The sequence below is a fragment of the Babylonia areolata genome, chromosome 4 (genome assembly GCF_041734735.1).
Source record: "Babylonia areolata isolate BAREFJ2019XMU chromosome 4, ASM4173473v1, whole genome shotgun sequence".
In the NCBI taxonomy this organism is placed as follows: Eukaryota; Metazoa; Mollusca; class Gastropoda; order Neogastropoda; family Buccinidae; genus Babylonia; species Babylonia areolata.
The window spans coordinates 27,326,836-27,341,523 of record NC_134879.1 but is presented as its reverse complement, the minus strand read 5'-3'; the positions used below and the strand labels follow the sequence as shown (position 1 = coordinate 27,341,523).

The 14,688-nt window shown below is 36.9% G+C and overlaps 1 protein-coding gene across 5 annotated transcripts in view; it reads left to right on the top strand.

The window, feature by feature from the left end:
- The window catches only part of LOC143280997 (serine/threonine-protein phosphatase 2A 56 kDa regulatory subunit delta isoform-like), a 47,594-nt gene extending 33,580 nt beyond the window's left edge, over positions 1 to 14,014 (top strand). For 3 of the 5 annotated variants that reach the window (XM_076585853.1, XM_076585850.1, XM_076585851.1), the window contains one exon: positions 7,036 to 14,014. In XM_076585853.1, the coding sequence (XP_076441968.1) occupies positions 7,036 to 7,185 (150 nt within the window). In that variant the 3' untranslated portion in view covers positions 7,186 to 14,014. Of the gene's footprint in view, positions 1 to 2,664; positions 2,712 to 7,035 lie in introns of all 5 variants that reach the window. The other 2 variants (XM_076585855.1, XM_076585854.1) reach the window with 1 other exon arrangement.
- Positions 14,015 to 14,688: the final 674 nt, after the last annotated feature.

The following is a 14,688-nucleotide window of genomic DNA, read 5'->3' as shown; positions in this document are numbered from 1 at the left end:
CTCTCTCCTCCCTCTCATTTTACGTCAACAGAATAGAAGTAGAGGTAATAGAACTGGGGTGAGGGGTCCAAGTCCAGTGATGTTGAAGGATGAGACATATCAAAGAACAGTGTGGAAAATAACTTTTCTGTGCAACTACTTCATTGATGTAACAACTGTTTGCACCGCCTTCCCTCTCTGGATCCATGTCCCAAACTTGGTTTCTGCATACCTCACTGTCTTATTGTGGCAGTGTTACACCTCACCATCCTCTCAAAATCACATACATGATGTGAATGCAGAAACACACACACACACACACACACACACACACACACACACACACACATTACAAAGATGAATGATACAGGTGTCTTAAGGTTTAAGGTTTCTTTTTCTTTTTTTCGTTTTTTTTTTTTTTTCGTTTTCTTTTTTTCGAGACTTTGCCCTCAGAAATTGTCAAATGTTCCCCAGGTTTCAGACAGAGGGCAATAATAGGTCTCGGATTTTTCAGTTGATAGGAAGCATTTTTTTTTTCCTATGTGTGTTTTTGTGTGCGTGTACAAGTTTTAACAAAGCAAAGCAGTGAAACAGCAGTGATTCCTGCACATTTACAGGGTTGCAAACAACAATTTACTGGCAGCTTCAGAGGGGGGGCTTTGTCCCCCAGACCCCCCAGCAGGGCATTTACCCCTGCACCACACCAGGGATCTTACCCCCACCCCCACCTCCCATCTACCATATGCTTTTTTGTCTCAGTCCCTCTCACATCCCTGCATTTTAAAAGGTTTAAATTGGAGATAAAATTGAACCATACACTTGCCCAGCTTTAGGTAATACGTAGACCAGAAATAGTTTTATGCCAAGCTCTGCACATTTTGCAGATCTGAAATTCAGGGATTCTGGAAATTACTACTGATAAAAGAGAGATACCTTAGTATTGTACGGAGCTAAGATTTAAGTGAAAGGAACTGAGAACAAAACTTTGCACCCATGTGAAATATAAAGGGTCCCAAAGCTTGATTGATCCTAAAGCCTGGATTTCATAAGGTCTGAGGTTTGTAGAGTTGACAAGTCGAAAGTTGAAATGGTCCCCCAAATTATACAGAAGTTAAAATGGTCCCCTAAATTATATGGAAGGGGAAATGGTCCCCAAAATTATACGGTTCTTGGTGGGTTTCACACTGTTCTGTTGCATGGATTGTAGCACCCGTTCCTTTGCTTGTTAGGCTTTTTATTTTACCAAGCACTTTCCATGGCATCTTGATTTGCTTATTGCTATGCAAAATGCACCACTCTATCCTTTCTACTGTTATTGAGAAGCTAATTAGGATCTCACAGTTTTCTTCCTGTGCAATACAAGTGAAGAAGCACTGATCAAAGAGACTGGAAATGAAAATAATAAAAATGAATAATAATGACAATATCAGACATTTTATAAGTTCTATAAAAGTTTCAATGATAACAATAAGCTACATTAAATGACAAGCACCTTATAAAATTATAAAATAGTATATTAGTGGAGAAGTATTTTAAAGTGAAAGTTACATCTTGACACCAGGTCTGCAATGAGGCAAACAACTCCTTGCACACACACACATCTTCACTTGCGTTTGATTTCAACTTTGCAGACGTTATATTTAGTATATAAGATTTTTTTGTTTTTTAGGTTGTACATTTACAAAATGTTCCAGGCATGCATGTGCAGCATAATCATATTAAAGCACACAAAGATAAGGGTTGTACAGAGTACTTGTGCATATATGCTGATCAATTCATCACATATACACACAAACATGCGTGTGCGCGCGCACATACACATACACACACACAGAGACATACACACACACAAAATAAGGCAGGATACTGCCAGGGAAAAGTTGCCACTTCCAGGGGGAGGAATTAAAACTGGCATATCCACAATGCATTTTGAGTGTCAAACATCATTTCGAATGATCAAAATATTTTGCTTTGCAAAGATTCTTTTTTTCTTTTTTTTTCTTTTTTTCTTTTTTTAACAAACCCTTCTCTATTCACTTGCTGGCTGTTACATTATAATTATGGAGTCTCTGTGGTTGACTGCATTCTGCTGTGCAGAGGCTAAGTTGAAAAAAATGAATTGTAATATTGTCTCCTTCCTATTATTATTATTTATCACCTCTAACCAAGTTCATGGGATGGGGTTACAGTCTGCTGTGTATGCTCTTCATCAGTTCAGCACACTATTCCTGCACCTTGATCACCTTTCATCTAACTTTGCTTTATGAGCAGCTGTCGATGGGGAAAATGTCTGGAATTGGTTTGCACAAAAGGATGGGATGTTTATGGTGTATATGTCCAGTGGTGGTGGTTTGTTTGAAATGATCATCAATATATCAGCATTTCCCTAAGTCTAGATGAAACTTGATATTTATGGCATTGCTGATGACAAGGAATAACTCCCATCTCATGCATGTTCATTTCTCATATTTCAAAATTTCTTTTGATGTTCGTAAATTTGATGTCATTTGTGGAATTTATTTCCCACAGTGTGAGTGAGTGAGTGTGTGTGTGTTTGTGTGTGTGTGTGTGTGTGTGTGTGTGAGTGTGTTGGATATTCATCTGGCATCTTTGTGTATCTGATTTGTGTGTGTATGGTGGATATTTATTGGTTATCTATGTATGTCCATTTTTTCCTCCGAACAGCGATGCATACGATAGCACACGAAAGAGAGGAGACAAGCTATCTCACAGTGTGTATAATAGTTCATGCCATATCCCTTGCTCCTGTGCAGTTGACTTACTTTGTGCATTTTTATTCTGCGCTTTCCATTAATTCTTTTCTATTGTTTTACAGGTTTGTTTGTTTTTTTTTATAATAGTTTCCTTGCTCATCTGTTCATTTGAGTTCAGTTTTTGTTGACTTGCTTTTACTTCAACACATTAGGCCTTTTTTTTTTCCTTACTTCTTTGTCTCTGTCTATCCATCTGTCTGTCTGCATTCCCCTGCTATGCTCTGAAGTGGGTGTTGATCTAGCAGAGTTTTTATTGCTAATTTTCCTTACTTGTTTAGATAATAGGCTGTTTAGAAGAGAGTTTGAGTTTGACCAGCTTTATTATTATGTCTGTGCATGTACCTTTACAGATTAATCAGAACAATTGCTTCTGTCTTGCTCCTCCCCTAAACCGTTATGTGGATTCAGTGTCATATCTGACATGATGTTTAGATCCTCCAGAATGTTTCAGTAGAGTTCATTTTGGCATGTTGTAATTTATTGATGTCATTATTTTCCTTTCTATTCAGGCTTATATCTACAATCAAGAAGTATGTAGGTCTGAGCATTCCTGTTTTTTAACAGTATGTGTGTTGTGTGAAACAATAGTGTGCTGTTTGCACAGTTGTATTTTCTTTACCCCACAGAGAGTATGGTAATCACTTGAGTGCTTAGTTTGCTAGCGGTCTGTATGTCAAAATTCTTGTTGGTTCTTAGAATTTGTACTCTTTGTCTTCTCTGTTTCCGGTTTTGTCTTATTTTTGTCATCTGAAATTATTGGTTATTGTGGGTTGCCTTTATACTTGTTTTTCTTCAGCAGTTTAGGTCTTCAATTTCGAAAAACAAATTGACTATTGCCACTTTGTTCAACAAGTTATTCCTATCTACAGAGGTACTGCTTTGTGTATGTTATCTATATTTCATTTTTGGAATGTTGATGGTACATAGAGAATAATTATGTGTACATTTAGTGAACTATTTAGTAGTTTTTAATAGAGCTATCAAAGAAAACCCACCTGTGTGATTTGAAATGCATTTCTGAAGTGTGCATGCACGCACACATGCATACACGCACGCACGCACGCACACACTGACACAGATATTAAACATCAGTGTTTGCTTTGAAAGAATATGAAAGTTTTTTTTGTCATTTACAACGCAGTAAGCTAAACTGGAAAGAGGAAAAAAAATGTGTGGTGGAAAATGAACCCTGTATTCATTTTCTCATGGGCTGCTGTACTAATACACTAATGATGTGAAATGAGTATAGCTGCAGTGGGCATTTTGTGTTTGCAGTGTTATTACTGGATAAACAAAGTATTCACCTATTACTCTGTATGGATCTCAAATATTCCTAGAGATGCTAGTTTCCTACAAATAATTGAAATGATATCTTCATTTGTTTTTGTTTTCTGTTTCTGTTCTTGTGGCAAATTAAAAAAAAAAAATAAAAAAAAAATGTTGTTCTATTTAATCACTCCACCCCCACCCCCTCTTCTTTTTTTTCTTTTTTTTTTTTTGTTCAGGCAAATGTTCTGACATTTGGACAGATACATTCCAGTGATTGTTGTCTTTTCTCATTCCGGTAACACACATTAATGTTATAGTCCCTTATTCATATGGGGCTATGGCCATAATGAATGAACCATCTGAATCTGAAACTCTCTCTCCTTCTCTCTCTCTCTCTTTCTCTGTCACTTCCCCCTCCATGCTTTCTCTTTTCTTAACCACACTTCTCGCCTTTCTCTGTCCCAGTTCTTCTCTCTTTTTTTTTCTTCTTCTTTTTATTTCTTTTTACACCATGAAAATCATGTTATATAATTTATTGCATGGCTACATTGCACTTAAAACAAGGTCACAGCTGCCTAAACTGTGGGATCAGTTGGTAATGCATGTATAAGCAATCTAGATGGGTTTATCTGAGAGCTGTAGTGTACACATGAAAAAGAAGGAAATTGTTGATTAATACAGAATAATTATTGATTATTTTTAGACACACACACACACACACACTCCCACACATTCCCTCATTATCTCTCTCACTCTCTCTCTCTCTCTCAAACACACACACACGTCCTGCATGTATGGCCTTTGTCATTTCACAATGTGGTCAGCTGGGCAGAAAGTAATCATAGTAACATGGATTCATCTGTAATTGTAGTTGATGTGACAGGGTTGTAAATAAATATTTGTGTGTATACAAGCTTGAAAATATGTTTTCAGCAAGCTCCTTACAATAAGGCATTTGCATAAATACTGTGATTGAAAAAATGTTATTTTATTTTATTTTTATTATTATTATTATTTTATTTTTATTTTTTAAAATTTTTTAAAAATTTATTTTAGATTTGATTTTGTGAAATTTTGTGATAAGGATGCAATAAGACAGCATAGGCATACGGAGTTCTTACCATTCATCAGTCCCAGGATACTTTATCAAAGTAACATGACATTTCCATTGAAGTTTTCAGTTATTGGTGACTTGAAGCTTGCTTCCATTGATACTCATTTGTGGAGGTGGCTTTTTTCCAGCCTAGCTCATTCTTTTTCCGTTCTGTCAGTGAAAATACTAAAACCTATAGGTTATTATGTCATTTGTTTTCTGTTCTTCAAAACTTTCAGAAGAGGGAGGAAACTATGCATGCCAGTGTCAGAGTGTGTAAATATTTTGATATGATTTTATGGAGTGTACAAAATGATGGGAGACAGCATCTTTCAGAATGCTTCGCCATCCAGTCATTATGTTAAAATGATACAACATTTACTATTAATATTGTTATTATCACCATTACTGATACACAGTATGTGCATGGAGGTTGGTTGTGCATATAATTATATATATGTGTGTGTGTGTGTGTGTGTGTGTGTGTGATGTTTCTAGTTCCATATTATTAATTGATGCCAAACTGAATGGACTGTGCCAGTAAAAATTTAAAAAAAAGTTTTTACAAAATAATAAGTTTCATATCTACTTACTCCTTTAAACTGTATCTTCCATACACCAAACACGATACAGGACACCGTCATTAACCACCAACTCCGATATCTAGCAGTGAGAGAGAATCTTTCAAGCAGATGTGAACATGCTGACACACATTGAATGGGAGTGAGATAACTCAGCTGGGCAGTCCCTTTGAATGGATCTGCCAGCTGCTGGTTCTCACCCGTCTGGAGGATCTACCCAGTGACCTCCTCCTCCCCTGGAGAAGCACAACGGTTGTTGCTCTGACAGACAGGAGTGCTTCCTGTCACCAGGCTGTGTTTGTCTGGTCCCTGTAGTTTGTGTCCAGAAGCCATTCTGCACAGAGAGATTACACCTTGAGGGTCCATAGGCAACCCTCCCCTGACTGTTTCAGTTTGGAGAGAGGCACTTTTTTTCCTTTCTTTTTGTGGGGTTTAACTTTTCCAGCAGTCAACCCCGTTTCTCCCTGTCAGCATCCACCACATGTCTCTGGAAACTTTCCATCCCCCTTGGTTTTCTATTTGAGCAGGTGTGCCCTTCTTCTTTCACAGTCCAGTGGTCATCCCAACTGTGTTTTCACTTTCCATGCAGATCATTACATAAGACTTGGAAACTAAAAGCTTTGTGAAGCTGGAGTTCTCTGATGTCTTAGAGTAGTACACATTTGTCTTTATAGACAGGGATTCCACCAACCCTGAATACTTCTTCCACCGTGTGGGTCCTGCCATAGAAAAAAAATTCCTTACAGTGAACCTATTCATGAACAGGGCAGAGGACTTTGAAGGCTTCACCTCCCAGACAGGCTTTGTATGTGGGTGCAGGCCTATGACATTCGAATGATTTAAGCACATGATAGTTTATGATCTGTCTGGTGAGAGATGGGCAGCTAGTGTAATATTTCAAGAAGAGGAGTTTGTCATGCTGAAAAGCCCTTCCCACTATGGCCCTGATCCCATATAAATTTTGTGGCTAAGTGGAATTGACCAGCCCTGCAGTTAATTAAACTGATTATTGCTATTGTGATCACCTTATCATTAAGATAATTTACCTGACTCATGGAGTATGTTGTTCTCAGTCAGTGTACATGTTGATGGTAGATTTTTACAATAAGTAGTATTAAGACTGATGATAAGTGAGTTTTACTCATTAAGCCTGATATATGAGAATTTTACTCTTAAAGCATTTTATGTATTGTGTATTAGTCTTTATAGAAGTTGCAAAGAGTTGGCAAGAAATCGGGTTTAAAGCTCTGTTGTTCTATTCTGTAGACAGCTTAGATTTTGCAAATAGTTGGCAAGAAATCGGCTTTTAATCCCTGTTGTTGTTTTTTTCTGTGGACAGCTCAAGAAGAAGCCTCGAGATAAGCCATTGCTACGCCGCAAGTCAGAGCTCCCACATGACATGTCCATGGTGCGAGCTCTAGAAACACACAAGAGAGCTGACGATTTCCTGGTCACTTCTTCAGAAAGCAACTCTGTCAACAGCAACTGATGCTGGGACATTCCTCAGACACTCAGCAGCCAAGCGTTTCCCATCACACACAACTTCCAGTCTGACTTGTGGTTTATCGCGTCCAACCTCTCTCCTCTCCCCCTGGTTTCTGGCCTATTCGTTCATATTGTTTTTCATTATGTTCTCTTTTTTTTTCTTTCTCATTCTGTTCTCTCTCTCTCTTTCTCTTTTTTTTTTTAATTTCTTTTTATAAATTCCTTTCTCATCAAGTCACACCTTTTTAATTCTGAAGTGATGAAAGGATTCTTCTATGGACTGTGGTTTGCTGGAATCTTTGACTAACATGTATGGAAAAAATGATAATAAAGATTTCATGCCAAAGGGTAAGTGATATGATAGTTAGCCATTGTGAATTGAATGACATGCATTGAAAGGATTTGCACATGTTCTGTCGACAAGAGCTTGTCATTGTTTCATGCATGTGTGTTCAGTTGAAATGTTTTTGTTTCTAAACTCTAGTTGTGGAAGAGTTTATAATGTTTGGCTTTTTGACAGATTTTTTTCTTAATCTTCAGTCTATTCTCACCTGTCCATGCCTCATGTTTCTTTGTTGTTGTTGTGTTTGTTTTGTTTTTTTCAAATGGAAATAATTTGTGTGTGTGTGTGTGTGACAGAGAGAGAATCACCTTTCTTTCAAAAGAGGAATTAGTGGGAAGAAAGAGTGGTATTCAGCGCCAGTGGTCTGGTCTGCAAAACAAAAGGTCAGGGTGCATTCAGTACCCTTGAATCATATCACACTCAACCTTAGTTAAAGCTTTGCTTCACTCTTTTGTGTGTATGTTTTGTCCCATAGTCCAGAGTTGTGCTGTTTTCAGCAGTCTACATCTGTGATTCCTTGTTGCAAAGAAATGTACATACAGTCATTGTGACCTTTCTTTATTTTAGAAAAATGAAATAAACTAAAAAAGCCATTTACTCTACAGATATATGCTTGGAGACAATATAAGTATAGCTGCAGTGGGGAATTAGGAATATAATCCTTGGCATCTTAGCAGGATTCTATCAGGTCATATAGGTCAGACTTGGAGAAAATGATACCACGCATCTTTTTGGTGCTTGTTGAGCTATTTATGGTAGTCAGTTGTGTCCGACAATGACCATCAGAACAGCAGAGGAGGCAGCTGCTGTCTCAACTAACTGGGCTAGAATTTGATTATAGTTGAGCATTGGGATGGTTCCAAAAGGTCAACTAGCCCCCAAGGCTGCAGCACTATAAGTCTTTTTGGTTTGTTATTTTTGTGTTACATAGTATTAATATGTTGTTCCTTCTTTATGTTGTATAGTATAAATGTTGTGTTTTGTGATTAATGCAGCAGTTTACATAATGTGATCTGTTTGACAGTGTTTATACACATGATATGTGACGTGTTAACTGGAGTTCAGCATCATTTAATATTTTATTAACTTTGGTGAAAGCAAAACAACTTTTGAATGAAAGACACTGTGTAGTGGAGAGGTTGTTTTTTTTGTGTTGTTGCCATTTGGGAAGTGGAAGATCCTCCTGTACATTAATTTGAGTATACATTTTGTTCTGATTTTTTTTGTTTTTGTTTTTGAATTTATTTAAACAACAAGAAAAAGTTGTTTGTATCTGCAATATGAATAATACAGTGCGCTTAATATGATATTCTTTTATTCATGTTTTTGTTAGTGTTTTGTATGTTTTGTTTTTCTTGTTTGTTTTTTGCTTGTTTGTTTCTATCTCTTCAAGGTGAAGCTTCTTATACAAAACAAAACAGACACTGTCTGTAGACTTATACAAAGTTTATTTAATTATTTGTTTGGTGGGGGTGTTAATGGGGGGTAATTCCAGTTATGGTTTTCAGTTAGTTGTACCATATTTTGGGATGAAAATCATATGACAGCATCCATTAAGATAGTAATGGAAAAACAAAACTGCTCCAAGGTTCATCAGTGACTGACTGAAACAGGAAATGAAAACAAATCTTCTATTATATTAAGATCTTTCTACAACTGTGATTTAGATAAATTAAAAAAAAAAGAAGAAGAAAAAAAAAGAAAAATGGGGGATGGGGGTTTGGATAACAGTCCTGGTTAAAAAAAACAAAAACAAAAAAAAAAAACAACATGAAAGTAGAAGTAATGATAATAGAATAATAACATTGATGATACAAAAAAGAGGGTACAGCTGTTGAAATGATATTGCAAGATGAACAGTTTTAGTAAGAAGGCAATTGTCTGACACTAGACATTGAAAATTTTCTAGGCTCTTTGGAGCCAGTGGTGAAGTTGGTTGTCAGTGCATAACCATATTTGATTATTCTCCTACTGTTGATAGTGCTTGACCATTGAGTGTGTTTGCTTGTTTTGAAAGTTTGTTCTTTTTTTCCAACTGTTGACTTATTTTTTGGTAGTGTTTTTGTTTTTTTGTTTTGTGTGTGTGTGTGTGTGTGTGTGTGTGTGTTTACTCTGGTGCATACCAGGGTGGACAGAGGGGTTGGAGGGTTGTGTTTGTATAGTTGAACTAGGTATGTACGTCAGCAGTAGCTGAGATTTTCTAAAATCTGAGGATGAATAGTATTTAGTTTTGACTGCTGGTCATTATTTGTAACTATTCTCTCTCTCTTTCTTTCCCCCTCTGCCTATCCCTTCCTCCCCCTTTCCCTCCCATGCACTTGTTAGCTTTTTTTTTTTTTTTTTTTCTGTGTTTTTCGTTTTTTGAATAGGTGGAAGCACATCTACCTTCAGTGACTCAGGCATACACAGAAAAAAAAAAATCTTTGTGAATCATAATTTTTCAAAAATCTTTTACATAGTTTTTCAAAAAACGCTATGATATTCCTGTTAGTTTTTGTTCTTGCCTAGATATTTGAAAGGGTGAGGTGGCAGCATGTGTTTGTGTACCTTTTGACACTGCAATGCCGTGTGTGTGTGTACTGCATTCAGTGTCCATGCAATGTTTTGTGCAGAATGATGCATCATCACTTTTGCATTTACAATTATGTTATATGGAAGGGAAAAGGTTAAGTAGTATTTGTGTGAGAGAGTGAACAGGGGAGTGTGGTTGGTATTGGGAAATGTAACGGGAAAGGGAATGCACATGGAGGACTAACCCTCAACCAAACATAATAAATAAACTGGATCGTTATAGCTCTGCAGTTGTATTTGCATCCTAGTTGGTCTTAGTACAAGTGTATGATGAAGAAAGAAGTTTCAGGAAGCTCACTGATTTTAATTGTTGCTGGTGTGATTGTGGTGTGGCTGGGGTGAGAATGCTTAGCACCAGTGTGATCCAAACATGCCTGAGAGCAGAAGAGTCGGATGTACCTGTGGGTATGTATCAATCCTTTGGCTTAAAAGTTGGAACAAATGCTGATGGTCTCTTTCTTTGTTGTACATGAGGCTGCATTCTGTTGACATAGTATGTTGATATTTATTTGCATCAGGATGCATTCCTTGAAAGTAAGAATGGGCAGAATTTCTAAGGTTGCACCTTGCTTCCAGTTTAGTTTGGTTTGCCATTTAGGGAAGTAGACAGTTTGCCACTTGTACAGTTTGCTTGTGAAGGGACTATGTTATTAACCTTGGGTCTTGTATTCATTTTATTTTATTGTTGTTTGCAATCAATACTGGCTTTTTTATGGTACAAAAAATTGAAAAAGTTGTTCATTTTCTTAAAATATGTCAATATGCTCAATCCGGAATTGTTGATTTTCATGCATTGATATAACCCTCCTGATTGCACTCTTCTTTAGTTGGTCTCCTCTTTCCAGTCCTATACTGCTGTGGAGACATAATTATCATTGGCCAAGAACATTTTGTAATGCATAACAGTACATCAGGACAATGCAAAAACATTTAATAAAATATGTGTATACATATGTACTTGTTAATGCACACAGATGTTCTTGTTCAGCTACCCCTGACCCTCCATATACACATAAAAACACAGATGAATAGCTTCAAATTGGCTTTTAACTGAAGGACCAAGAACCACATCTGCTAGAATGTACAGTTGAGACATGGACCAAATTGTGTCAGAAGTGTTGGTCTTAACTTTGGTCAGAGGACCACAAAATGAATTGGAAATACTGAACATAACAATTAAAATGGCGTGATGGACCAAGAATAATAGCCGATGTCTGCATTTTTTAGTGATGAAAAGCTGGATTAATATCAGTGAGTGTTCCTTGCATACCCAGCATCCCTGTTCTTTGCTGATAGGTAATCAGCAGTTGTTTCATCAGGTACTTTGCCTTGTGAAAATAAACTGCTTAGACATTGTAAACAAAAGAAAGTAACCTTTTTTTTGTCATCTGAATATATTCTTGGCTTGATTTTTTTTCATTGATATGCAAGTACTAATTGTTTCAAGTTAATATTTTACTGCATTTTGAAATATAAAACAGGTGTGTGACCTTGAATCATCTCAGGGCCACAGATATTGGGAAGATAAATTCAAGGATGTGTGCAAAACTTGTAATCATGTCATGGAAAGTGATTAGGGTCAGCCTAAAGTGCATTGTATGTACCAATTAGCATTTTGTGATGTTGGCATTGGTAAAAATGACAGGGTGCAAAAGATTTGTGTGCATAATTTGAATGGGAAAATATGTAAGCATAATTAGAATGACTGGAAATGGATTGTGAGTTGGTTCTGATCAGTTTTAAAGAAAAATGCATAGTTATACTGGCTGGGGTGCATAAGCCTTATAATCACATGGAAAAGACTTGCATGCATTTATTAGTGAGAATGGCTGAAGTGTCTGTTTTGATCAGCATAAGACATTGATAGCGTCTGAGTGGACCTGCATTTTGATGGATTAATTTTAACATTTTTTTTCCATGGAATGGATGAGTAGCGAGGCAGTATTTTCTATTTTTCACTCTGTATCACAAATTGTGTAGTAGATTTTTAAAAACACTAGCCGTCTCTGCCCTGGAATTTGTTAGCAGATGTGTAATACATTAATACAGAATCTGTTTTGTCATGTGTTGAACAGTTTTGTTGGGAAAATGTATGTTGCTAGTGTGAAGAAGCATGAACGCATGCCCGGTGTTTATTGTCTGGAAGGTCACTTTTTGGAATGTGCATTTTGCTTTTTGCTTCAGTTGATGTGTTTGAACTTCATGGGAGTTGGCTAAAATAAACAAAAAAAATTTTAAAAGTGCAATGTCTTCATAATAACGTACCAGTGTTATTGAAGAGGTTATTGCCTGGACTTGACCAGACATTTAGGGGTAACCAAAGAGTCTCCAGTTCCAGTTCTGCATAGCTCAAGAAGATTAATGGGATTGGAAAGCTGTTGACCTTTTCATGGTTTTCCTTTTTATAAGAAGTTAGGTTAATTCATTCCCATCAGTTAAAAAATGTGACAATGTGGATGAAGAAGAATGGAAGCCAGATGTCCTTTGTTGATCATTGAATACACTAGCAGAGATGTTTCCTTCCTCACATTCTCACTAGCAGAGATGTTTCCTTCCTCACATTCTCACTAGCAGAGATGTTTCCTTCCTCAGATTCTCATCAGGTCTTCCAGATTGATCTCTGATCTGAAGATTGGTAAGATAATCTGTACTCTAAAGACAGTGTAGGAACAAGTCTTTCAGACATGATGAAAGTGATAAGTTTAGGCATGGAAAGCGCCCAGTGTCTACAAAGTAGGTAATGACAGTGAGAGCATGCTACATTGTTTGACAGGCTCACCTTTGAAAAATGAGCTGAGTTTTCAGTTTGTGATATATGGGTTATTACCAGATCCAGATTGTATGATTGATCAAGCAAATGATGAAGCTTAATAACAATTTGTATGATATATGGGCAAATGTCGAAGCTCAGATAACAACTTGTCTATTTGCACTGGGACTCTTCTCAGATGTTAATCTAAGCTGTAAAGAAAAAATTGTTAATATGATGTAACTGGATTTTGTGAGGCTGTGTTTTACAGTTGAAAGTTACAGGGCCTATCATAGGCTACACTGCATGAATAAGGGACAGCTTGCCACATAATCAGGAAGTAAGCTGATGACTAAATAGTGTCGGGTATAGTGAAAGATGAAACGGATGTTCTTGGGTGTCTGTTTAGGGTGGTATGTTTCGTGTGCACAGTTTTGCTATATGTCTTCATTTATATCAGACCTGAATACCATTTCTGAAAAACATTTAAAGGAAATATTTAAAAAAAAAAAAAAAAAACAACAAAAAAAAACCCCTGGTCTCTCAGTTTGTCCATTTCTCCAGTTGTGTTCCTCATGAAGTTTCCTTGTATTTGATTCAGACTGATGTAAAATACAACTCTGTGTGAGTGTGTTTGCGTGTATGTGTGTTGCTCTTTGTGTGGATAAAGTGATTCTGACATTTTTGTTCAGTTGCTCAGGGGTAATTATTTTCCTTACATGAGCACCATCTGGACAGTGGGGAGACAGGATTGTTGGATATGGTTGATTCTGCTTAATTAGAAAGATTGTGAAAAATGTAGGCTACATATTTCTATCACATTTTTTAGAAATAGGCCTATATTTTAGTTCTTGATCAAGAAGCAAATTTCAAAAGGTTTCAAAGGCATTTTTGAGGAGGGAGGTAATGAGCATGCCAGGACTATCATCAAATTGAGTGTGCTTGTGTGAACATCAACTTGCTTGCCTTTGGAACAGAGATTACCAAGACTGAGCAACTGTTGAATGACATTAGGCATCTTCTGTTCCTTTTCCTGATATGCTTGTTTGGTTGAGATGTGTTAACTTGTGTGAAAACATGCAACTTTGAATCTGTTAATATGAGTGAGCTGTTGTCTGAGAAGGGATATCACCAGAAGTCTGTTTGGAAGTAAATTTGTTAGAATTGTCATCCAGAGTTGCGTCCTGTTCCTTGGTTCTGTGCTTTCTTTCTGACCCTGTCCTGTTGTTTGTGCCTGTGAGTGCATGTTGAATGAATCTGTCATCTGTGTTATACAGTACTATTAACTTTGCCTTCCCCATGAGACTTGCCAGTTGATGACATCTTTCCAGATTTTCCAATGACCATTTGCAAAAGTTCAGTTGTTAATTAATATCCTTAGTATGATATATTCAGAAAAGAAACAAATTCATTTGAACACTCTCCTCAAGAAGTGTAAAAACCACAGTTGTTGATGGTTGCACTTTAAGATTTATCTCAAAGTATGTTTCCAAACTGAATGGGTCTAGTCCTACTTTTCTGAAAAACGTGAACACTATGGAATCTGTCATTTATCTATATTTTATCTTCATTGGTGAAGTCATGATGGCATCACAGTCAAGGACCAAAACACATCGGGCAGATATTGGTGGAGCAGATTAAACTCAGAAACCTACACCCTCTGTCCTTTTGAGAGAATGCTTTAATGTAGAAATCGGTTTCAAGTTCATAAATAAGACAGTATCATCTTCATTTGTGGGCTGCAACTCCCACATTCTTTCCTATGTACACAAGTGGGCTTTTACGTGTATGATGGTTTTTACCCCACCATGTGGGCAGCCATACTCCGTTTTCAGGGGTGAGCA